Genomic DNA, 27,181 nt, shown 5'->3' with positions numbered 1-27,181 from the left:
CTAGGACTATCTCTCAGGTCTTTTGCTCGGTGGAACACACTTTGAGAAATGCCTGGTTTAGAGGAAAGACCACCACTGGCTTTGGAATCCTTGGCAAGTTACCTAATTTCTCTGAGTATTGATTTTCCTAACCTTAAACCGGGGATAACAATACTTGCCTTGGTGGTGGTGTGAAGAGTAAATGAGAGGTGTGTAAAAACACTCAAAGCTTGGTACTTCATGAGTGTTTAAGTGGTAGTTAATATTACACAGGATACTTCATTTTCCGTGTTCTTATGTTTATAGTTCATTTCACTGTTCCTTACTATCCTTATCAGGATGTGAGGGAGGAGAAAGTGAAAGAATGAATTTTGGTGAAATGTTAGTAGTAGCTTTATTAAAAGGTTTGGTGTTTGTGCGACTTCACTGGTGGTCCAGTGTTTGGGGCTCTATGCTTCCAGTGCAGGGGGACACGGGTTCAATCCTTGGTCAGGGAACTAGGATCCCACCTGCCGTTTGGTATGGCTAAAAAATAGAGTTAAAAAAAATTTTTTTTAATGGTTTGATGTTCAGAATAAAACTGCTAATATGGGAATAATTAGCAACGTTATTTTGCTCTTTGCTCTGTTAAATGAGTACAGAGATCAGAATAAACTTCCAGTAATGTCAGCTGACCTTTTATCTGCTAAAAACAAACAACAACAAAAGATATCAAACTTTCATCTTCACAACCTTGATATGTTATGTGGTATGTTATCAAACTGTTTTATTTTTCCTTTTTTCTAGTCAATAAATTGATTGCACAAGAAGGACCTTTCTTTCTGCAAATGCGAATAAAACATTTGTTGAAATCTAACTGCATCCCCCAGGCTACTGCTTTATCAAAACTGTGTGCAGAATCTAAAGAAATTTCAAATGTGTCATCTTTTCAGCAAGCCTATATCACATGCTTATGTTCCATGCTTCCTAATGAAGATGCTATTAAGGAGGTAGGTAAAGCAAGTAACTGCTGTTGTCATTCATACAATGAATTTATTAGATTTTAATAATTGTTGCATGACAGGATGAAAACCAAGACTTTTTTTTGGTCAGGCTACTGATAAGTACCATTTTAACTGTATATTTAACTGTTCAGCACATTGAATATAAAATTGTGTCTTTTAGGTGTATTTGAAAAGTAGATAATTAAAAATATGCAGATAAATGCTTATGAATTTGGCTGATGGTTTGTTTTGAAATGTTTAAATGTGAAAGTCACTTTTTCTTCTTAAACTAACAATTTCTCTGGGAAATGTAGACATTATTAATAGTGGTGTCAAGAGATAAACTAAAGATAATGGCAGTTAGCTTAAGTTACTTTATACATTTAACTCTGTAAGCAGAGAAGTATAGGACTTTAGAACCTGTGGGTACACTTTGAACAATAATTAAGCAGACAAACAGGGGTTTTTTTTTTGGTGTGGTTTTTTTTTTTTTTTTTTGGCCTAAATCATCGTTTTCCTTAGAAAAGTTGTAATTAGTCTTTTGATAAATTATAGAGAGAAAAATAATAGATATTTCATCATCTGCCTTTAATTCTCTTACCTGCCATTCAGGTCTTAATATAGATTCTCGTTTTACCTCTACACTGAACTTTCTTGTTAAATGAAGGAATCACGAGGATCTGGTTCTATGCTGTAGTGATTCTTAAACTTTTATGACAGTTTCAGCTGTAAATATCTTTTCTCCAAGTGAAACTGTCTTTCCGTTTTAATAATTTTATTTGTTTATTTTTGGCTGTGCTGGGTCTTCGTTGCTATGTGGGCTTTTCTCTAGTTGCTGAGAGCGGGAGCTACTCCAGTTGTGGTCCTCGGGTTTCTCATTGTAGTGGCCTCTCTCGTTGCAGAGCCGGGGCTGAAGGACGCGCAGGTTCCGGTAGTTGTGGCTCCCAGCCCCTAGAACACAGGCTCAAGAGTGTGGCTTAGTTGTTCCTTGGCATGTGAGATCCTCCCAGATCAGGGATGGAACCCATGTCTCTTGCATTGGCAGGCGAGTTCTTTACCATTGAGCTATAAGGGAAGCCCCTATCTTTAGACTTTAATATACAGACTCCACCAGGACCAACCAATCTATCGGTCCTATCCGCTTTTCACTCTCCTTCACTCTTCTTATGTACTCACTTCCCTCCTTACCCTGCTTTTCCATAGTCAATCACTATTATCACTCCTTTGCATATACCCTCAACTCCTCTGCTGGTCTCTTCCTTAATTATACTTATTTGACTAACCTGTATCCTCATTATCCCTACATCTCCACCTCCTTTGTATCTTTACCTGCATTAGTGGTTTGGGTGGGGAAAAACCTGCTGATTTACTTTAATTGAGTCACACTATGTTTCTGTAGTCTATTCACTCTCCCACTCTCTGAGGTTACTATTTCATACTCTTAACTTTTTCTTTTAACGTATACTACAGTACTTTCTGTCCCATCCCTTTCCCCACGGATGAGCTTTCTTCCCCTTTCTCTGAGGAAATTGGAAATGTTGGAAGAAAATTTCCATGGCATCTATTGACCTACCTGCATTTATGTATTTACACCTTCTTTTCTGTTCTGAGGATAAACTATATGTGCTTTCCCCCTACAAAGGCCAACAGCCTCCTAGACTTCTGTATCAGATCCCATCTGCTCTTATCCCCTCAAGGTTAATGCTGCAGCAGTTCCCCTTTTCTCTACTGCATTATCAATTCCCCCTCTGCTTGTAACCATCGTAGCAGCACTTATGCTGTTATTTCTTCCATTTTTTAAAAAGAAATGCTTCTTTCAGCTATCACCTTGTTTCTCTCCTCCCCTTTCAATATAATTTCTCGAATGAATTTTCTGAATTTGCTGTTTAATGTTTTTCTCCTTGAACATATTCTGCTATGGTTGGTGCCTTGTGCCGGCCTACCACATCACTAAAGCCAACTACAAAAGCAAAAGAGGGAGTTTTATAGCAATACAAGCCTACCTCAGGAAACAAGAAAAATATCAAATGAACAACCTAACTTTACACCTAAAGGAACTTACAAACAAAACCCAAAGTGTAGAAGGTAAGAAATCATAAGGAATCAGAGCAGGAATAAATGAAAGAGAAATTAAAAAGAAATAGAAAAGATCATTGAAACTTTCAACAAGCTGGTTCTTTGAAAAGATAAACAATTTGATGTCTTTTAGCTAGACTCAATCAAGAAAAAATGAGGGCCCAAATCATTTCAGAAATGGTGAGGGCTCACAGCTGGCACCAGGGAAGTACAAAAGATCGTAAGAAGTTACTGCAGACAGCTATATGCCAATAAACGGATAACCTGGAAGAAATGGGCAAATTTCTAGAAGTTTACCTCTCCCAACACTGAACCAGGAAGAAATAGAAAATAGGAACAGACCAATTACCAGGAATGAAATTGTCAGTAGTTTTTAAAACTCCTAAAAAACAAAACTCTAGGTCATGATGGCTTTACAGGTGAATGTTCCAAACATTAGAGAAGACTTAATAACTGTCTTCAAACTATTCTAAAATCTTGTAGAGGAAGGGATACTTCAGGACTTACCTGGTGGTCCAGTGGTTAAGAATCCACCTGGCAATGCAGAGGACACTGATTTGATCCCTGGTCTGGGAAGATTTCACATACCTTGCGGCAGCTAAGCCTGCATACATCAACTGCTGAAGCCCAGGCGCCTTTAGCCTGTGGTCTGCAACAAGAGAAGCCATCACAATGAGGAGCCCATGCACTGCAACTAGAGAAAGCCCATGTGTAGCAACAAAACCCAGGCCTAGCCAAAAATAATAAATAAATACAATTAAGAGGAAAAAATACTTCAAACTCATTACACAAGGCCAGCATCACCCTAATACTAAAACCAGACAAAAAAAGACAGCACGAAAAAAGAAAATTATGGATTAATATTACTGATGAACATAGATGTAAAACTTCCCAATGAAATATTAGCAAAGTGAATTCAGCAATAAAGGATCATGTACTATGATCAAGTGGGATTTATCCCAGGGATGTGATTATGGTTTGATATCTGGTCTTCCCTGGTAGCTCAACTGGTAAAGAATCCACCTGCAATGCAGGAGACCCTAGGGTTGATTCCTGGGTCAGAAAGTTCTCCTGGAGAAAGGATAGGCTACCCACTCCAGTATTCTTGGGCTTCCCTGGTGGCTCAGATGGTAGAGAATCCACTTGCAGTGCAGGAGACCTGGTTCAATCCTTGGGTTGAGAAGATCTCCTGGAGGAGGGCATGGCAACCCACTCCAGTATTCTTGCCTGGAGAATTCCATGGACAGAGGAGCCTGGCGGGCTACAGTCCATGGGGTCGCAGAGAGTCAGGCATAACTGAGTGACTAAGCACACACACATCTGCAAATTGGTCAGTGTAACTCAGCACATTAAATTGAAGAATAAAAATTATGTTAATCTCAATAGATGCAAAAAAGGCATTGACAAAATTAAAAATCTGTTTGTGATTAAAAAAAAATAAAAAACTCAAAAAGTGTGAATAGAGGGTACATATCTCAACATAACAAAGGCCATATCTGACAAGCCCACAGCTAACATCATACTCAATGGTGAAAAACTGAAAACATTTCTTCTAAGATCAGGAACAGAATGAGGATGTTCACTTTTACCACTTTGATTGAACATAGTATTGGAAGTTCTAGCCAGAATGGAAGTGAAAGTCACTCAGTTGTGTCCAACTCTTTGTGGCCCCATGGACTGTAGAGTCCCTGGAATTCTCCAGGCCAGAATACTGGAGTAGGTAGCCTTTCCCTTCTCCAGGGGATCTTCCCAACCCAGGGATCAAACCCAGGTCTCCCACATTGCAGAGTAGTCAGACAAAAAAAAAGAAGAATCCAAATTGAAAAGGAAGAAGTAAAATTGTCACCGTCTGGAGATGACATGATGTTTTACATAGAAAGTTCCAAAGACATCACCAGAAAACTACTAGAGCTCATCAGTGAGTTCAGTAAAGTTCATCAGGAGTTTAGGATACAAAATAAATATACAGAAATCTTTTGCACTTTCTATATAGTAACAGTGAACTGTCAGAGAATTGAGAAAACAATCTCATTTATAGTCACATGAAAAAGAGTAAAGTACCTTGGATGAGTTTAAGTATGGAGGAAAATACCTGTAATTCAGAAAACTTTAAGACCCCCCTGGAGTAGGCAGTGGCAACCCACTCCAATATTCTTTCCTGGAGAATCCCAGGGACAGAGGAGCCTGGTGGGCTACAGTTCATGGGGTTGCAAAGAGTCGGACACAACTGAGCAACTAAGCACACAGGTGAATGGATAATTAAACTGTGGTACATCCAGACGATAGAATATTATTCAGTGTTAAAAATAACATGAGCTGTTGAGCCATAAAAACACGTGGAGGAAATTTAAATGCATATTACCAATTGAAGAAGCCAGTCTGAAAAGGAAGGGAGGGAAGATTAGGTGGAGCAAGTGGGAATTTTAGGGCATTAGATTGGGGACAGGAGGAAAAGGGGACGACAGAGGATGAGATGGCTGCATGGCATCACCTACTTGATGGACATGAGTTTGAGTGAACTCCGGGAGTTGGTGATGGACAGGGAGGCCTGGCGTGCTGCGATTCATGGGGTCGCAAAGATTCAGACACGACTGAGCGACTGAACTGAACTGAACTGAAACTGCTCTGTGTGATAATATAATGTATCATAATTATACTATATGTATAATACCATAATACTATAACATAATGTATAAAACATGTCACTGTGTCTTTGTCCAAACCTATAGAATGTGCGACACCAAGAGTGAACCGTAATGTAAACTGTGGACTCTGGGTGATTGTGATTTGTCAAGTAGTCTCATCAGTGTAACAAATGTCATGCTCCAGTGGGGGAATGCTGATAATGGAGGAGGCAGTGACAGGGGCTAAGAGGGAAATCTGTGTACCTTTCTCTCAATTTTGCTGTGAATCTAAAATGGACCTAAAGAAATAAAGTGTTTTATTCTAAAAAAAAGGAAAACTGTAAGACACTCATGAAAGAAACGGAAAGTGACACAGATGGAGAGGTATGCTGTGTTCCTGGATTGGAAGAATTACTCCTGTTAAAAAGACCATACTCAAGGCAGTCTACAGATTTCAGTGCAAACCCTATCAAGTGCCAGTGGCATTTTTTATAGAACTAGAACAAAGAATTCTAAAATTTGTATGGAAACATGAAAAATCTCAAGTAGCCAAAAGTCTTGAGAAAGAACAACGCTGTAGGTATCATGTTCCCTGACTTCAGACTGTACTACAAAGCCACTGAAATGTTGGGAAGGGTAAGGAGATGGAAGATTGCTTGCCTCTAATAACAGCTGCAATATTGTGTGTTGGGAAGCTTAATCAGAGTAAGATGGAGTAATGGTTAGTCTCAGCACCTGATATATGCCAAAAGAATTCAGAAGAACCAAAATTGCTAGACCTTGGATTTGATTCTTCTTCTGTAATAACTACTTTTCCTTTAATCTCTCAGACTTTGTTTATTTGAAACCTGTTTTGTTTTTAGCATTGCACTAGGCAATGGCAAATACAAAAGTGTGTGTATGGCCTTGTTTGGTTGCCAGAAACAGTAGTAGATACTTAGCTATATGATTGTTCCCTGAGATTATGTGGAAATGGAGAGCATATCTTTGTAGAGTGGTGTAGAGCCTTTTATAAGGCTTTATAAAAACTGATCCTTGAGTTGGACCTTGAAATAATGGTGGGGTTTATGTAGGTAAAAAGAATGGTTTAGGGATAACTGATAGTAAAGGTACAGAAATGAATGTGCACTTTGTAGGGAACCACTAGAGAACACCTTGTCTGGGGAAAAGCGTGGATGTTGAGGTCTTGCGAGAAGTAATAAGACCTGTTGGATAGGGAAAAGAAAGGCCTCGGAAACGGCAGTGCATTTGAACTTTTGATGCAGTAGAAATTAGAACGGTTTTGAACATGAGAAGTAAAATGACTGAAACAGTGTTTTAGGAAGCATAGACAGAAATAGATTTAGGAGAAGAGATTGGAGTTAGCAAGAGGAAAAAGAATGGGACTTGCTGACAGGACCAAAATAGAGGATAATGTACAGAGATCCCTTCAAGAGACTCATGAGACCTTGAGAGACTGGAAGAAAGGGAGTGTTCTGCTGCTGACAAAAATGGCAAAGAAGGGAGAATATGGGACACTTTGTGCCGAATCTCTCCTGGTTTATTAATAACAAGGCAAGAAAATAGGATTTCTTCCTGAGGTTATATAAATATCAACAAATTTTTTGAGAATATGAGGAACTGGGTTATTGGAAGTATGATTTGGTTTTTCTACAACAGGGACTGGCAAACTATGGCCTGTGGACCAGATCCACCCTGCTGTTTGTTTTTGTAAATAAAGTTTTACTGGAACACAGTCACGCCCATTGGTTTATTATCTATGACTGGCTTTGCTCCACAGTAGCAGAGCTGAATAGCTGTTACCAAGACCATTTGACCAGCAGCACTGAAAATATTTTCTCTCTGACCCTTTACAAAAAATGTTTGCTGACCTTTGTTATGCAAGATTCAGATTTCCTGGTGTGTTACAACCATTAATTATCATTTAGTTTAACCTTCCATGTTTTATCAATGGTGAGACTGAGGCCAAGAGGTAGTGTTTCCAAGGCCCTACCTTCATTAAGCTAATTATTAAGTCCAAGCCCAGGCCAGAACTGAGATCTCCTGACTCTCTGGCCAGCTCTTTTTAGAGCTCTGTACAACTTATTACTAGTTGGTAAACATTGATGAGTCGTGTTCTCATGGGAAACATTTTGGTGGTATTTCATTCCATTCATGTTTATACATTTATGTATAGGTGCAACTTAAAATATTTTTATAATGATTGGGGTTAATTTGTTAAGTATGTTGATGTGAAAACATTTGGCACACTTCGTAAAATTATTTTTAAAGGAACACTGGTACCATCATAATTAGTCTTTTATCCAGTGATGCTATTTTTTGCAAGTGAGAGCACAATTAAAGAAATCTTAAAAATTTACTGTGGAAAAAGACCAGTGAATCACTTGATGTTCATTAATTGGAGTTTAAAATCAGCATATGTTCTAAGGCAGCAAAGTTACATATACATTTGCCATCTTCTTCTGAGTTCAGGAGAAGAGTCAAATTAACTTCGGCAACAGCTGGGAATAAAAGTACTTATGTGTTGGCACCTGTGGGTATCACAGTAATGGGTGTATGTAATGGGAAACCTCTGCTGGGGAAGATTTAGCCAGGCACAATTAAGATTAGTTGATGGAGTCAGCTTCAAAGCCAGAATTTGTATATTTTTATTACTGAGAAAGAGAATCTTTACAAAGATCAAGTTTTCCACATATAGTATAAAGGATAAAGCTGTTTTAAACATGAAGCACTTCTGGTACTATGAAGAGCAAGAAATTTGTCTGCAGAGTTGTTGGCACAGATAAGGTAGGGGTTCAGTTTTGATCCTTGAGTGAACTACATCTTCAGTGTCGATGTGGTTACGAGGCTTGTTTCTTCTCTTGATGGGAAAAGGAAAAGACAAAGACAAACAGGACCTGATTTACTCACTGGTCTAACACTGTTGGGAATTAACATAGTCACTAGGTATATAAATGATAAACAGAGCAAATACATTTAAACGGGACCCACTGGGAATTCAGTTTGGGAATAGAAGAAACAGTAAACAAGAGCATAGAAATTCCGGGTGTAGTTTAAATAAGATTAAGATGGATCCTGAATGAGGAATAATAAAGTGTGTAATTAAAATCTGGATAATTTACTTCATGTAACCTTATGGTCATATGGTGAATAAGATGTACACTCAGAAAATACACTAAAGGTAGATTGTATGAAGAAGTGGAAGGTTTGCCAATTTAAATATTTATCCCCTAAAGCAGAGTTCTTTTATTTATTTATTTTTTAATATTTTATTTACTTGGCTGCATTGGGTCTTAGTGGTGTCATGCAGGATCTTTCGCTGCTGCACACAGACTCTGTAGTTGTGGCTTGTGGACTTAGTTGTTCTGCAGTGTGTGGAATCTTAGCTTCCCAATCAGAGATCGAACCCATGTCCCTTACATTTCAGGGTGGATTCTTAACCATTGATCGCCAGGGAAGTCCCCCAGAGTTCTTTTAACTAACTTTGAAGAAACTTCTTCCTAGACCTCAGTATATATTTGGATCTCACTTTTACTGTTACTTTGATGGGTTGTGCTCAGTCGCTTCAGTAGTGTCTGACTCTTTGTGACTCTATGGACGGTAGCCTGCCAGGCTCCTCTGTCCATGGGATTTTCTCCAGGCAAAACTATTGGAGTGGGTTGCCATTTCTTTCTCCAAGGGATCTTCCCGACCCAGGAATCGAACCCACATCTCCTGCATTGCAGGCAGATTCTTTACCAACTGAGCTACTTGGGAAGCCACTTTCATGGGTTACATGTAGGTATTTTGGTTGATACATGATTACACTGTAGGGATCATTATGGAGAGTTAGTCAGACACAGTCATTTTCAAGAATTCAGTAGGACAGTTCAGGTGTCTCTCAGATACTCATAGGATTAAGCCATAGGATTTAATCAGAAGCATCAGTGACCATTTATTTCTTCAAGAAACATACAAATGACCAACTTGATAGCATAGTGTTGGTCTGTGGTATTGCTGCAGTTTAAAAGAAACCTGGTTTTTAGAAGCACAGCCTTTTTTTCAGGTAATGTCTATGAACCTGATGAATAATTCTCCCAAAGTAGACTCAGGGTTATTAGACATGAAGACTTGCTAAGAATAACTCCTCCCTTTTTCCTACTCAGGGATTCAAGTGAGAGAGATCTCATTATATGGAAAACCTTAAATCCACTTTGTCTCTGTTTTGAAAGAAACATTTACCAGCTTGTTTTTTTAAGATCTCCTATTAGGAACAATGGAGAAGGAAATGGCAACCCACTCCAATACTCTTGCCTGAAAAATCCCATGGACTGAGGAGCCTGGTAGGGGTCTCAAAAAATCGGACACGACTGAGTGACTTCACTTCGTTTCACTTCATTAGGAACAAATTACTTGCCTTATACTCCAGAACTGATCAGGAGAATACTAGATTGAAAACCATCATTCTAGAGAAAGGTAAATGTTAAAATATTACAGTAATGCCACTGGCCAGAATACTAGTTTACCTGGTAGCCTAAGCGTGATGATAACTAAAGAAGACAAATAAGTCGTCTAAACGCACATTCTTTCATGCCAGTGACTACCTCTTGTACCATTGGTGTTTAATTCACTGATTATCATGAAAGCCTTCTAATAACATCTGTTCTTGCCCCAGAATTTATTTTCTACAACAACTGAGGTGATCTTTTTTTTTCTTTTTCAAATTAAAACATTTTATTTTGAGATAATAGTACATTCTCATTGTTACTATAAGAAATAATACAGGCATGCCTTCCAGTCATTTAATGTATATTCACTGGGGACTGTGCTAGGCACTGGGAATACAGAGATGAACAAGACACAAGGGAGAACCAGCAGCAGTGTTCACACAGTGTGAGATTTGGGGAAAGGTCGGTGCTGGAAATTGAGTTCCAAGTTATCAGCATTTGAAACCAGAGTGTGGAGGGCATTCACTTTTTTAGACCTCCGGAAATTAAAGGCTTACCATAATCCTAGAAAGTTTTATTCAAGAAAAACAGATGAATGTCAGAACAGTGAGCTTGGTGGCGTTTGAACCTTGAACCGGTAAGCTTCCTAGCAGCCACCCGAGGAAGCAGAATGGTTGTGGAACTCAGCAAAAGCCTGACTCCACAGAATTGTCACTCTTTGACCTGTTTGGCAACATTCCGAAAACCTCTGCTCTCAGCATTTGTTTTTATTTGATTCAGAGCCCACTCTGCCAAAAGATCTGTTCCAGGGCACTTATCAGAAATAATCATTGGGAATTGTTTCACATGACATTTGTCTGAGGAGGAATTACCAGTTCAGGTAACAAAAGGCTGACAAATTTAAAAAGAAAAACTGAGATAAAGGATATCCATAGAGGACTTTGAAAACCTCTGATGTATTCCTAGTGCTCTGGAAGGTAACACAAATGTATAGTGCTGTGTGTCTGCCAAGGAATGACTTGAGAAGGCTATAATCCCTCACTCTTGTTTACCGAGAGGCTGCATACAAGTAGGAGATGAAGGGCAAGGAAGAGCCATTAACTTCCTACTGTAATATTGAAAGGATGCCCCGACACACACACAGAGCTGTTCGGCAAAAACAGAAAGACTACTGGTGGTCCAGTAGTAAAGAATCCACCTGCCAGTGTAGGGGACACTGGTTCAGTCCTTGGTCTGGGAAAATTCCGCATACCTTGGGGCAACTAAGCCCATGCACCACAACAACTGAAGCCTTCATGCTCTAGAGACCATGTTGCGCAACAAGAGAAGCCACTACAGTGCGAAGCCCATGCACTGCAACTAGAGAAAATAGCTTGCCACAGTTGGAGAAAGCCTGCATGTAGCAGAGACCCAGTGCAACAAAAAATAATTTTTTTAAGAAAAGTAGACTTACTTTTTCACAGCATTTAGGCAACATATTTAGCTTGTTGAATTAAGCTAATGAAGCAGAGACCACATATGACAGAATATAGGCTTTACAGAATTATTCCAAGAAAACCACTAAACAAATATTAACAATAGTAAACCCCAAAGAGATGGAAGATTCTGATTTCTGGAGTTGCCACAATATATTTTTTAAAATATTCACTTATTAAAAAAAAAAAAAAAGGTAGCCCATACACAGGGAAACAGTATGAAAAGCAAAAAGATATGAAACTGAAAGATGAACTCCCCAGGTCGGTGGTGGTGGTGGTTTAGTTGCTAAGTCGTGTCTGACTCTTATGATCCCATGGACTGTAGCCTGCCAGGCTCCTTTGTCCATGGGATTCTCCAGGCAAGAATACTGGAGTGAGTTGCCATTTCCTTCTCCAGAGGATCTTCCTGATCCAGGAATCGAACTCGGGTCTCCTGCATTGCAGGCAGATTCTTTACCGACTGAGCTATGAGGGAAGTCCTGTGAGGGTACCCAGTATGCTACTGGAGAAGAGTGGAGAAATCACTCCAAGAAATCACTCCAAAGAATGAAGAGAGCGAGCCAAAGCAAAAACAACTCCCAGTTGTTGATGTGACTGGTGATGGAAGTAAAGTCTGATGCTGTAAAGAACAGTATTGCATAGGAGCCTGGAATGTTAGCTCCATGAATCAAGGTAAATTGGAAGTGGTCAAATAGGAGATGGCAAGAGTGAACATAGACATTTTAGGAATCAGTGAACTAAAATGGACTGGAATGGGTGAATTTAACTCAGATAACCATTATATCTACTACAGTGGGCAGGAATCCTTTAGAAGAAATGGAGTAGCCATCATGGTCAACAAAAGAGTCTGAAATGCAGTTCTTGGGTGCAATCTTAAAAACGACAGAATGATCTCTGTTTGTTTCCAAAGCAAACTATTCAGTATCACAGTAATCCAAGGCTATGCCCCAACCAAATAATACTGAAGAAGCTCGAGTTGAACAGTTCTGTGAAGACCTACAAGACCTTGTAGAACTAACATCCATAAAAGATGTCCTTTTCCCAACCCAGGGATCGAACCCAGGTCTCCCACATTACAGGCGGATTCTTTACTGTCTGAGCCACCGGGGAAGCCCATGAGCAACAAAAGAGCCCCAAAATACATGAACTGGCAGAGTCGAAGGATGAAATAGACAATTCAAATACAAAGGTTGGAGACTTTAATACCCCACTTTGAGTAGTGGATAAACCAACTAAACACGGATATGGAAGGCTTGAGCACTACTGTAAACCAACTAGACCAGGCAGACATCTGTGGAATACTGTATCCAAGAACAGCAGAATATACATTTTTCTCAATTGCACATGTAACATTCTCTAGGATAGAAATATGTTAGGCCGTAAAAACAAACTTTGGTAAATTTAAAAGGATTGAAGTCAGACAGTATGTTCTTTGGCCACAATAGAATGAAATTAGAAATCAGTAACAGAAGGAAATTTGGGAAATTCACAAATAATGTGAAAATTAAACACCTCAAAATAAGCAGTTGATCGAAGGGAAAAAAATGGTAAATTAGAAAACACATTGGATTGAATGATAAAAACACAACACACTGAAATTTATGGGATGCAGCTTGAACAGCACTTAGGGGAAATTTATGATTGTAAAATATCAGTCTTAAGAAAGATCCTGGGAGTTCCCTGGTGGCCTAGTGGTTGAGATTCCGGGCTTTTGCTGCTGTGGCCCTGGTTCACTCCCTGGTTGGGGAACTGAGATCCTGCAAGCCACATAGTGTGGCCAAAAAAAAAAGAGACCTCAAATTAATAACTTAACCATCTGCCCTAAAAGACAGGAAAGAAGAGCAGACTAAACCCAAAGCAAGCAGAAGGAAGGAGGATGATCATGATTAGAATGTAAATAAATGAAATAAAATCAATAGAAAAAGCAGTAAAAGTTGCTTTTGTTTTTAAAGATCAACAGAATTGATAAAGTTTTAGTTAGACTGAACATGAAGAAAGAATACTCAAATTATGAAAATCAGGAACAAATGAGAGGACATGACAACTGACATAGCAGGGATAAAGATTATGAGAGTATTCCTTGAATGACTATATGCCAAAATGTTGGATTTGCTAAGATGAAATGGACAGATCTCAGAATAAAACAAGCTACTAAAACTAACCAAAAAAAAGAAGAAAAACTGAATATACATACCTATGACTAGTAAAGAGATTGAGTAGGTAATTGTAAAACGTCCCGTAAAGAAAAACCCACACCTTCACTGATCAGTTGTGCAAAGCACATTAGAAAAGTTTACACCAGTCCTTTACAAAGTCTTCTAGAAAAAAAAAGAGGAGGGGGTGCTTCCAAACTCATGCACTGAGGCCATTATTATCCTGACAACTAAAACCAGACAACGACATCAAAAGAAAGATACAGATCAATATCTGTAATGAGTATGGATGCAAAAATCCTCAACAAAACCCAGCAATATAAAATAAAGGAGTGCTGTCTGCCCTCTGTATCCTTAGGTTCTGCCTCCACCTATGGATTAAAAATATTCAGGGAAATATTTTCCAGAAAGTTCCAAAAAGCAAAACTTGAATCTGTGCACTCCAACAACTGTTTACATAACCTTTACATTGTATTGGGCTTCTGCGATGGCTCAAGGGTAAAGAATTCACCTGCAGTACAGGAGACACTGGTTTGATCCCTGGGTAGGGAAGATCCTCTGGAGGAGGAAATGGCAACCCACTCCAGTATTCTTGCCTGGAGAATCCCCTGGACAGAGGAGCCTGGTGGGCTACAATCCATAGGGTCACAGAGAGACAGACATGATGGTATTATGAACAATCTAGGGGTGATTTAAAGTATACAGAATGTTATATGTCCGTAGGTTATATGTGAATACTGTGCCATAGAAAAAAGGACAAAAAGTATGTCTGCCTCTGTCGTCAGCGACAGAAAAAGCATTTAACAAGATCCTGTACACTTTTGTGTTAAAAACATTCAGCAATCTAGGAATAAGCTGAAAACTTCCTCGCCCCAATAAGGAGCATTTGTGGAAACCCACGGCCAACTTTATACTTAATGATGAAAGATTGAATGGTTTTCCATAAGATCAGGGACAAAACAAGAATGTCTGCTTTTGCTGCTTCTATTAAATATTGTATGGGAAGTTTTAGCTGGAGCAGTTAGGCAGGGAAATAGCTAAAAGGCATCTCGATTGAAAAGTAAGGTGTATAAGTATTTCTGATTGCATGTATCATGATCTTATATATAAATGATTCTAATGAGAACAATATACAAAAATGATTTTTATGTATATACATCTAACAATGAACAACACAAAAATATAATTAGGAAAACAATTTCATGTACAATAGCATCAAAAAGAATAAAAAATATGGGAATAAATCTTTTAAAAGAAGTACAAGACTCATTTGTATACTAAAGACTTCAAAAATTTGTTGAAAGAAGTAAATGGAGCAACATCCCATGTTCGTGGACCAGAAAACAATACCTTGAAGATGGCAGTACTCCCCAAATTGATCCTCAGATTCAGTGCTACCTGTGTCAAAATTCTGTTTTCTCTCTTGCAGAAATTGACAAGATGATCCTAAAATTCATGTGGAAATTCAAGGGGCCCTGGGTAGCCCAAACAGTCTTGTAAAAGAACAAACTTGGAGGGCTCATTCGTCTTTATTTCAAAGGTCACTAAAAATGTCAGTAATCAAGACAGTGTTTTCCTGGCAAAAGTGTAGGAAAAAAAAAATCAATAGACTGAAATTGAAAGTCCAGAAGTAAGCCTTCACACTTAATGGCCAGTTGATTTTCTACATGGCTGCCAAGAGAATTCAGTGGTGGAAAGAATAGTCTTCAATAGTTGGTTCTTTAACAAATGGATATCTACTTGCAGCAGAATGAAGTTTGACCCTTAATACCATGTGCAGAATTTAACTCTGAATGAATCACAGACTTAAATGTACTAGCTGAAACTGTATCATCTTCAAAGAAAATACAAGAATTAATCTTTAAGACCCTTGATTATGCTGTTGTTTCTTATATCCGACACCAATAACACAGGTGACAAAAGGAAAAACAAGTAGGACTGTATCCAACTTTGTATGTCAAAGTCAACAACATGAAAAGTTGATCTGCAGAATGGGAGAAAATATTTGCTAACTATATATATATTCAAGAATAGATATAGGATTAAATATATGTAGAATTGAACTGAATTCTTGAATCCTGAATATATATAGAACTCTTGAAGATCAGTACTAAAAAGATAAATAATTTAATTATTGAAATGATCAAATTGTTTTTAATCATTAGATTGTTTTTTTTTTTTTTTGAGGAGTTTTAGATTTACAGAAAAATTGAGCAGAAAGTACAGAGTTCCCATTTGTACTCCCTCACCCCTAGAGTCGCCCGTTGACATCTTGTCATTGATGTCTTAAATTTGTTAACAATAGGTGAGCCAATACGTTATTATTTACTAAAGTCCATAGTTTATCTTAGGTCCCACTCTTGGTGGTATACATTCTGTGGGTTTTGACAAACCTGTAATGACTTGTATCTACCATTGCAGAGTCACACAGCGTAGTGTCACTGCCCTAAAGTACTCTGCCTGTTCATCCCTCACTTTCCTCTCATGCTCCTGACAATCGCTGATCTTTTTACTGCCTCCATAGTTTTACCTTTTCTGGAATATCATGTAGTTGGAATCATACATTATGTAGCCTTTTCAGATTGACTTCCTTCACTTAACTATGCATTTAAGGTTCCTACATGTTTTTGTCTCTGTCTCTTTTCCCCAAATTATTATCAAACTTATATTGCCCTTATTTAATTTTTTAAAATTATTTTTTATTGAAGGATAATTGCTTTACAGAATTTTGCTGTTTTCTGTCAAACCTCAACATGAATCAGCCATAGGTATACATGTATCCCCTCTCTTTTGAAACCCCCTCCCATCTCCCTCCCCATCCCACTCCTCTAGATTGATACAGAGCCCATGTTTGAGTTTCCTGAGATATATAGCAAATTCCCCTTGGTGATCTATTTTACATATGGTAATGTAAGTTTCCATGTTACTCTTTCCATACATCTCACCCTACTCCTCCCCTGTCCCCCTGTCCTGTAAATAAATTCTTCAGTACCATTTTTCTAGATGCTGTATATATGTGTTAGAATATGGTATTTGTCTTTCTCTTTCTGATTCACTTCACTCTGTATAATAGGTTCTAGGTTCATCCACCTCATTAGAACTGACTCAGATGTGTTCCTTTTTATGGCTGAGTAATATTCCATTGTGTATATATATAACTTCTTTATCCATTCATCTGTCAATGGACATCTAGGTGGCTTCCATGTTCTAGCTATTGTAAATAGTGCTGCAATAAACAATGGGATACGTGTGTGTCTTCCAGTTTTGATTTCCTCAGGGTATATGCCTAGGAGTGGGATTGCTGGGTCATATGGTGGTTTTATTCCTAGTTCCTTATTTCATTTTTTAAACCAACCAAAGTCCATATTAGGTTTCAGTCTTTGTGCTGTGTATTCTGTTATCTGAAATTCTCAGGAGTCTAAATCTGATATTTATTGTGTGTGGTGACATTTCTGGAGTGGCTTGTTTATTTGTGCTTTTTATAGTTTGGGATTGTGAGCATCAGTTTTGGTGGGATGGATGGGGGTAGGGAATGCTTTATGTCTGAAAATTTTCATAGGCCTTGGTTAGCATGTATCTCTGTAAATCATTTTTGCATTTGCTTCTACCAGGTGATTCAAGGATATTACCAGCCAGAATCTTCTTATTTTGTTTTTCTCAGTTTGGATTTTTTAGACAAACAGAATAGTATTGTATGAGACTTCTAGTTTGAATCAGGACAGATTAAAATTCCCCAAAACTTTTTGGTCCTACAAGAACCAGGGTGAGATGGACAAACATATTTTCCTGTTATATCCCTGTTTTTCCCCCTTTTTTAGTCTGTACTTTCTCTTGAGTTTTGAGCTCTTCAGAGGTTCCAACCATATGTTGAAGGGCTCAATGCCAACTTCTTGTCCTCAGGTTCAAGCTTTATCATCTAAACACAACTTGTAAAACCCAAGCCTCTTAGTGAAATTATCAACAACCCAGAAAGTTAAGGCAGTTGTCCATTCACACTTCTTTCTTGAGTTTTCAACTGTGTATTTAAGAAACACATTAGTTGTGTTTTATCCAGGATTTCTAAGTGCTTTGCCATAGGAGAATTTTCAGACATTATTCTTGTCAAGTCCAACTCGTTGTTTTTATTCCTTATTCAGCACCAGGGCTGTCAGGGAAGCATATAACCATTATATATAAAATTCATACAGTAAAGTCTTATGTTTTTTGTCTTTGACACCTGAGTTTCCAACATTAGCCTTTATACACAGTTTTGATTCTGGTATATTTAAATGTCATTAATAATGTTTCTGCACGGTTTATATTTTTATATCATTAAGTTTATCAGACTTTATGAGGTAAATCTTGGTAAGGAAAAATCTGAGGAGACTGTTTAGGGTTTGGAAGAAGCTTAAGGTTGAAAACATGGTGTATAATGAATGAGCCTGAGTAGTCTTTCAGATGCTTCTAAGTTCTTAGCTAGTTTTGCTCACTGTCCGTTCATTTCAATTCAGTAAATGTCTAGACATAAAACAGTCACCATATTCCTTGCCTTCAAAGAGCAAACAGTTGGGGATATAGTTTCCTTTCTATTTAGTAATAGTGTATTGTGAGTTCTCCCCTTAAAGCATCTCAATAGAGCATAAGTGGCCAAGAGTGTGGACTCTAGAGCCAGACCATCTGGGGTAGATCTAGGGATGTGTACTACCTGTAAAACTTCTGTCAAGTTACTTAATCTCTCTATGCTTCAAGTTTTGTAATCTATAAATAGGGATAACAGTAGTTTATCTACATTGTAGGACTGTTGTGTAGATGTAATAATTTAGTTTATATAAATTGTAGAACAGTACATGACATACGTAATGCTGTATAAGGTTTAGAAATATTATCATCATTATTATTACTTTTACAATGCTTTTTTTCCTTCACATCTTACTTCTGTCTCTGCCTCGACAATCTGTTTACATTCTCCTTTCTGTCTTATGGACTGATTAAAAAAAACTCTTAAGTCACAACAGAACATTAGGATAAAAGAACAAATATACACTCAGCATAATCCAGCCTTTGTCTAGAATAGGTACCTATTTGCAGTAGCCATGTATTGAACCCATGCTATGTAGTTAGTGTATATAGACAGAATACTCGATTAAAATCCACTATATTTTTAACATTAGTTATTATTGAGTTGTAAGGTCTAAGGCTAATTTTTATGTTTTCAGATTTTCTAATGTAAATTTTTTATAATCAGGAGAAATATAATAAATATAAGTTAATCAAACTAAGAACTATGCTGAATTACAGTCATCCCTTTCAGGTATATATCCAGAAGAAACAGTAACAGCAAAACCTGTGATTCCCCATAAAACACAAAGGATAAATTCCATGTCCTAGAGTCTCCACTAGCATTAGCCTATAGGTACTTTTATGGAAATCAGCAAGAAATACTGTGCTCCACTGTCCCCCCATCTCACATGATTGCCTTTCAGAGGTCTCACTTCTAAGAAGAAGTGCCACATGTTGGAACTTAGGGCTTGGCAAGCTGACTAAATTTTAGCCCCTATTAACCTCCTTAGCTGGTTACCTTCGTGTAATGTGAAACTGCACAACTCTATGGCGTGGCCTCATTCATGACACCTTCTGGTGACGCAGTTGAGCTCTGTCCTAAGTCTCTGTGTGCTGTGTGCTCAGTTGTGTCTGACTCTCTGCAACCCTGTGGACTGTAGCCTACCAGGGGATTGTCTGGGGATTCTCCAGGCAAGAATACTGGAGTGGGTAGTACTGGGTTCTATTCCCAACCCAGGAATCAAACCAGGGTGTCCTCTTTGCAGGCGGATTCTTTACCAGCTGAGCTACCAGGGAAGCCCATCCTAAGTCTCTAATCTTACTTACTAATTCAACCTTTGTTTCACTGAGTGCCAGCTAAGTGTAAATATCACTCTTTACAGTTTTATCAGATAATCCTCCTCCCCTCATATGCCATGACTACTCTCACATTTGTTTGTTTGCTCATTCTGGCAGCTTTTGAGGGGTCATTTACACCTTTGACCATCTAGACACTGGTTTCCCCTGAAGAGCTATTTTTCTTAAACCCTTCTTTGCTTACTCTAGTCCACATTATGCTTCTTGTTTTCAGTCTTTCCCACTTATCCTGCCATTTTGTGGTCACTTACTTATCTTGTAGTTATCTTTCATTCCAACAAATATTTATTGATATTCCTTCATGTGCTTGGAACTGTTGTACACTGAAGATACAGTAGTGAATGGAATAAACTTTTGCCCTCCTGAAACATGTATTCTAGTGGATAAGATAAATAGTAAACAAAGATTTAATTATTTGATGCGTGTTACACTTGTCTTAATAGCTATAAAATATAAACCCAGAAATAAGATTCATATTTAAGAATAAGAAGGTTATTTCCTGTCCAGGTACAAAGTATTTCTAGATACTGATTGAAATGCTCAAAATCTTGTCAGTGACCTTTGTTTTAATTTACTTTAGCTGATAAATATTTTGTCCATGTATTTGTTTTTAGTGTGCTTTCAATTGCAGTAGCTGGGGACAAGTAATATAACTGTATTACTAATAAGGTGTTAAAAAGTATGTCATCTTAATTTTTTTGTCATATTTCCATATTTCCTCGACATTCAAGAAAATGCAGGTATTTGGGGCAAAATACTAAGATTCTTTTTACCCCCACCCCAAGAAAAAAAGTTAACTGGTGTTTATTTGTTAAACAGTGATCCTGAAGCAGGCATTTGGGGGGGTGGTGGGTAAAAGTACAAAATGAGGGTATGGTATTGGCTTTTGGGGGATTTAGAGCCTGTAAGGAGGGACAGATAACAGACACAATCAGATTTGTTTATTACTTAGTAAAATGAAAGTGGAAAGTAAGACTAGAAGAATGTTCCAGTGTTAATAGCCTAGATAGGTGTGTGTGAGGCAGAGTTCTTAATCAGAAGGTTAAAATAATTCTACTATTAAATAGGCCCACCATAAAATGTGCTACTTTCTCAATAAAAAACCTTAATGGAAGTAAAATTATCACGTTAATGAATAATAAAAAAAAATGTGTTAAAATTATGTACTTGGGTTCCCAGGTGACGCTAGTGGTAAAGAACTTAACCTGCCAATGCAGGAAACATAAGAGATGCAGGCTCGATCCCTGGTTGGGAAGGCCCACTAGAGGAGGACATGGCAACCCACTCCAGTACTCTTGCCTGGAGAATTCCATGGACAGAGAAGCCTGGTAGGCTACAGTCCATAGGGTCACAAAGATTCGGACACGACTGAAGCGGCTTAACAGGCTTGCATGTGCTTGGGTGTTACGGACCTTGTGTTAGAAACGTCATTATCAGGCATATTCTAAAATGTAAGGTAAATGGCAGTATTGAACACAAACTAAAAGAATGTTAGTATTTAAAATTTACTAGAAATGTATAGCTTTTGGAGAAAAGTTGAAGTCAGTTTGAGAAATTGCTAGAGGCTAGTGCAATGCAGGGGCTGGCTGCCACACTACCCTGTGGCGGACTCAGAAGGCACTGGGACGCTGGAAGAACAGAAGTGCTTCTCTTCCTGGGAATCGCTCGATCTGATGTCCCAGCAGTGCTGCTCTGTTCCTCTGTTATGTTGAGATATTTCTGTTCCTTCAGTACCATGCTCACTTTTAGGCCCTTGCATGTCTTTTTCTTCCTGTCTGGAACAATTTTCTTATTTCTCTCTCCTCTTTCTCATGGCCTATTCCTACTCATTCGTTTAATTCACATATCAGTTGTGACTTCATCCAAGAAGTTATTTTCAAATCCCTCCCCCCAAATTTCAGTTAGATTTTTCTGACAAAAGGTATTTGAAAAATACTCTGTATACCTCCAGTGTAGTCTTTAACATACATTATAATCTTGCTTATTTATTATCCCTGACTGTGAGTTACATGAGGGCAAAAATGACTTGTATCCCCAATGTCTAGCACAGTACATAAGTATTTAGTAAATAGCACTACTTTGACTGAAGAATACGTACATTTTCCTTCTGACCAGATTTAGTGCACAGAGGATTTTGGATATCATTTATAAGACTGCTCTTCTCCGTTCATCATCTGATTGGAGAGCCAAAGTAAAACCATGCGAAGAGGTAAAATAATAAAGGCTAAAGGCCAACGTGAATCACTAGTTTAATGGTTGACTCAAAGTAGAATTAAAAACAGCCCAATTAAAAGTGTTGACAACATGCTATGAATTCAGGGCAGGGCAACAGATCACTGGATGCTAGAGTAATCTATGAATGGAGACTTGATAATGGAAAAAGAGTTTCAGTTAGATGTTGGAGGAGGAGAAGGATTGGTTAGGCGAGAGGAGGAGCGACTGTTCTGGCCTAATAGACACTGTTACTGTTCTAAACACTTTGGTTCCAAAGGATGAAAGCCTGTACATTTCTGAAATGTACCTTTTCAAAATTTAAGGATTTCCCTTTAGGAGTAAAATGGCATGAGATTAGTTTTTCCCTTTGTTTACCACAGTTGACTTGAGACAAGAAACAGTCTGTCTTAGGCTCATTTTTTGTGTGAAGTAAGAATACCACCTGCCTTGCCAATCTTACAGATCTTAACATGTTGATAAAGTGAGATATTACAGTAAAATTATTTGAAATGTATAAATATATTCTAGAAATGCAGCTTGTATTTATTTCCATTCTAATGTATATGCCTGGCAATAGAGAGCTTCTTGAGCTATTTCTCAGCTTGGAGATGTTATACTGCTGCAAAAATTGAACCTTAGAGTTCTTGGTTTTCAACATGAGCTTTAACATGGCGTGGAGTGTAGGTGGTGGTGGTGGTGGTGGCTCTGGAGCAACTCTTGTTACTTGCTGTGGAATCCTTATTTTGATCCTTCAGCCAGCGCAATTTTAAGTGGCTCTGTTCTGGGCATTTCGTCTCTAGATGACCCTTGTGATTGATTCAGCTATGGTAGAGGACATGGAATTCCATTTTTATAATGTATGATTTTATTTTTTTCCTTGAAACCTGAATTTAATTATGTTTAGGCTTTAAGAACTTAACTTTCCCTCCCAACACTCATTAGATATAAATTTGCACCAAGTGATTTTTGCATCTGAGAATGATCTTTTCAATTACTTTCTAGTATCCCAAGGTTCACTTTTTTTCTTTTTAAAATTTGTGTTTTATGAAAACAATTTTTTATTATTTACTTTTAATGAAAAGCTTTAACTCTGACTTTAATAGGCACATGAACCACATCTTTAAAACTTGAGATATAATTGACATATACTCTTAGCAAATTTCAGATAAGCAGTATGGAATTATTAACTGTAGTCACTATGCTGTGCTGAAACATACAATTCTTGCAATAACTATAGGGAGGTTCTGTTATTCCCATTTGATAGATGAGGAAAGAGGCCGTAAGTTACTGAAAGGTTATATAACTTATCTAGGATCACACAGCTAGTAGCTATGAGCTGGGAAGAGAATGTATACAGTCTGGCTCTACAATAATTGCTTTTAACCACTGTTAAAACATTGCTTATTATGTCATTGGATTGTCCTTGAAAAGATTAAAAAACACAGAAATAAGATTCAGTTTGTAAACATAAACTGTTTACCCTGGTTAGACCGGATTTCATTTATTCCATTTAGCACATATTTACTAGGTGTATTTATGTTTCGCACACTGATAAATGCTGAGTTTTGAACAAGATGTACATAATCCTGAACCTATGAAATAAGAGACTTAGAAACACCAGAGATGAGCTAAACTATATGCTTCATTTGCCTTGAAAATACATCTCATTTGTCCTGAAAGTATCATTGTTTTGTGCGGTTGGTGCCTAGTATAATTGACATTTATAGTGCTGACACAATCATGAAATAATTATGTTCTTCATATCCTGTTTATTAAGACAGGAAAAGGATAAAATAGACTGAGAAAGGTTCTTTAGAAGTCTTAATCTCCTGTTTTATCACTATACAAAAAGATCCCCAGAAAACTCTTATTTGCTCCGAGATTGGTTTTTTGTTTTAAGATTCCTATAAATAGTATAAATATAAAAGATGTGTTTCTGAAAGTGTTTTAGTTGTGTGAAAAACTCATTTATACAAAATATTTTTTCCTTAATTATATGAGAAAACTATATATTACCGTAGCATTTATATTTAAAACAGTTTCTCAGCAGGCCTCCTTTAGCCCTACTGGGAGGAAGGGTAAGCATGGTATTTTTCTTTCTGTAACTTGAGTGACTTGAATAAAATTGAACAAGAAAGAAACAAAAAACAAGGGAAAAAAAAGATGGTACTTCAGGTGAAAATAACCTGAAGTTATGCATAATTTGATTCTTTTATATAATAACAGTGTTCATGAGTAATTTTTTTTTTTTAACTCTACAAAAATGTTTTTATCCGTGTTGGGACTGCAGTGGAACTTCCTCATAGTGTCTGTTTTCTTCTGTTTAATAATTTCTTGTGTGAAATATTCCAGCAGACTCAGCCATTAGTAGAAGAAAATTATACGCTTCTAATTCTTGCCTCATGAATTATCAAAGATAGAAAACGTTACATAAAGAAGCTTCATGTTATATAACAAAGTTTATAGAAAAGTCACCATTTTCTTTTTGACTTAGTCATCTCATTTTTGATAGATTGCAAAGGTCGACTGCAAGGAAATACTAGACATCATATGTAATCTGGAATCTGAGGGTCAGGATAACACAGCATTTGTTCTTTGTACGACTTACCTTACCCAGCAGCTCCAAACTGCAAGTGTATATTGTTCTTGGTAAGTATATTTAGTTTTTATTCCCTTTATTTGTTAGTACATAGTATAGCATTTAGGGTTTATGTAAAACATTGGTTTGTTTCAAACTTAAAGTCTTAAGTGGATTAAATGATGACATGACAATTAAATCTCACTTACAAGCTAAACCATTTAATTAAAAATATTGAGTCCAAAAATAAAGAAAGAGTGAAAAGTCTGAGCTCCTCTTGATTATTTCATGGAGGGTTATCTGTTAACTTCAATATAAATCTTCTTCTTTGAAGATGAAATCATGGCAGTATGAACCAAATAGGTGTGAGTTTGTTATCCTTTACATTTATTTCACATCTTCTGGTAGTCACTTTCACCCTCATATTTGGAAACGCACTAATTATCTAGGTTTCTAGGTCAAACTTGCACTACAGAGGGAAACCCTTTTGAATAGTAATCTTTTTTGCAACTTTAGTACTGTTCAGCAAAATTGCATTATTTAGTTTTAATTCAGTTTATGTCTTGTTTGCATACAGAGTATTTAGTTGCTAAAAAGGAAACAATAAATGTAACCCATGGTTCTTTCATCCTAACTGTATTGAAGCTATTTAGGACAGCAGGACAAACCTCTAAAATGTAACACTCTGTCAGTATCAGATTAGTGGTATGGATAACACTATAAGGTATTAGAGAAAGGTGCTCACTTGTATACCAGAGTTTAAGGAGGGTGTTAGAGAGGAGGTAGTATGCAAAGAATGGACTGGTTGGATTTGCATCAGCTTTTTTTTTTTTTTTGATTTGCATCATCTTGATTAGAAGAGCTTTTAAGGATGGCTTGAAGTTGGAAATAAGCATTTTGTTTATAGGAAAACCTAGTAAAGCCTTTTATATATACTTCAGCCCTTATTGATCTCCCTGTGGAGCATCTGTATATATTTGTAAAGTTTTATAACTGTTAGCATTTTTTATGTTACTGTATTTCTTTTTATTTACTAATTTGTGTAGAAATATTATTTGTGTTCCATAGATTATCTCACCCAGTCCTCATAATAATCATTGTACAGATAAGGGAGTGGAGGATCGAAGGAATTCTAGAAGTCTTCCGCTGCCCACCGTCTCAGGGCCAGAGTCGTAGAGTGAAGCGCAGGGTTTTGGCTGCTCATACGGCTGTTTCCTTGACAAGGGCCAGAACTCAGTGGCAGTCTTCTGCTGCCACTTCCTCTATGCTAGAGTTACATCTCCTACGAGGGAGGAGATAGTGGGACAGGACTGACTATACTTTGTAATAATCATTGCGGGCATTTTATTAGCCAACCAAAAGAAATGATGTAGGTAAAAAGAAATTTTAGCAGAGCAGTGAGATTTTTGATCACTGTCAAGTAGAAGGATTTGTTTGCTTTTCATGCATAAGAAATTAGAGATTTAACCTCAGTAAAGCAGATGTATTTATTTACTGCTGGGGGAGCAACCCCCATTTTTTCTTGCTATAGTTATTTTCTTTGCCTATAATAAATATAGGCATCTTTTCTTTTATAGTTACTTTCTTTGCCTATAAGGAGTAATATCAGCTAGCTGCAGCTAGGTTTTTAGTGCAAAGAAATCACATGAAATCACATAGGAGATGTGTTACAGATTATAAAGAGTTTTTTAAACTGTAGTCACATGGTTCTTGTAATATTCTTCATACAGCTTCCCTTGTTTCCCTAATGGGTCTTGGATTAATGCTCTTCTCCTGCAGCAGGAAGGGATTAACAGGGATTTCCCACTTGTTGGCCTCCTGAGGCGCTGTAATGAGTAAAGGAAAGGAAAGAAAATCTTAAATCACTTCACACTTTGTTAAAAGTAAGCTTCTTCCATGCATTTCAGAGGGCAATAGAATATAAAATTTAGAATTTTGAAGTATTCTTTCACCCTTCTATTTGGAGAGAGGGGAAGTGGGTGGTAAGGTAGTAGATATTAGAGTTAGAATAGTCATGACATAAAAACTGAATTTTACTAAGGAAAATAAATCCCAGGAATTCTGTTCAAATAGATTAGATTCTTTTGTTGTGATAGAGATGTTCCTGTGTTGAAGATAGTGGACTATATGGGAGTATTTGTCTAGAAAAGAAAAAAAAAATATTAATTGGCATTTTATTGGCAACAGTAAAGTTGGAATATGATAATAAAAACAGTCATTTATTTTTAAATACATATATATACTAGAATTTATAAAGTGTCATTCTTGAGCTTGGTTACCATTGAAGATAGTTGAAAGGTAAACTATGTAACTGTCGCCGAAACTTTTTTATTCTTTTAGAAATTTCCTTCAGAGATGCTTAACAAATTGCAGTAAATCTTACTGCTTCATAGCGGTTACCATATTATTGATCTCAAAAGGTATATCACTTAGCTTATTCATTAAGCTTGGCCACAAAAGATTTTTAGCTGTCTATAAAAGTCAAGGAAGGGCTGAAGGAGTGAGTTCCCTGTAGATGTTTGGCAGTGGTAATGTAATTAGAGTAGCCATGCAGGTGAGAAAGGTAACCATTTTGAATGGGACAGTGTACATACACATGTGTAGTTACCGCTGCTACTTTGAAAATAAAATCATACAGTTGAACTTTAATCTCCACTGTAAACTTTCAGTCAGTGTTTGATACGTTGACCTTCGGTTTCTGTAGCATCTCTGAGCTTAAATCTTGTGTGTTATTATTTATGTTTCTTCAGGTGTAATTTCATGTCTGTTCTCTCTCA

The 27,181-nt window shown here is 37.3% G+C and overlaps 1 protein-coding gene across 5 annotated transcripts in view; it reads left to right on the top strand.

Annotated features, from left to right (window-relative positions):
* RLF (RLF zinc finger) overlaps positions 1–27,181 on the top strand; it is an 80,276-nt gene that overhangs the window by 41,148 nt on the left and 11,947 nt on the right. For 2 of the 5 annotated variants that reach the window (XM_061412371.1, XM_061412372.1), the window contains exons 5-6: positions 766–968; positions 24,339–24,475. In XM_061412371.1, the coding sequence (XP_061268355.1) occupies positions 766–968; positions 24,339–24,475 (340 nt within the window). Of the gene's footprint in view, positions 1–4; positions 94–765; positions 969–24,338; positions 24,476–27,181 lie in introns of those variants that run through there. The other 3 variants (XM_061412373.1, XM_061412376.1, XM_061412374.1) reach the window with 3 other exon arrangements.

The sequence above is a fragment of the Bos javanicus genome, chromosome 3 (genome assembly GCF_032452875.1).
Source record: "Bos javanicus breed banteng chromosome 3, ARS-OSU_banteng_1.0, whole genome shotgun sequence".
NCBI lineage: Eukaryota > Metazoa > Chordata > Mammalia > Artiodactyla > Bovidae > Bos > Bos javanicus.
This window is presented reverse-complemented; position numbering and strand designations above follow the sequence as displayed.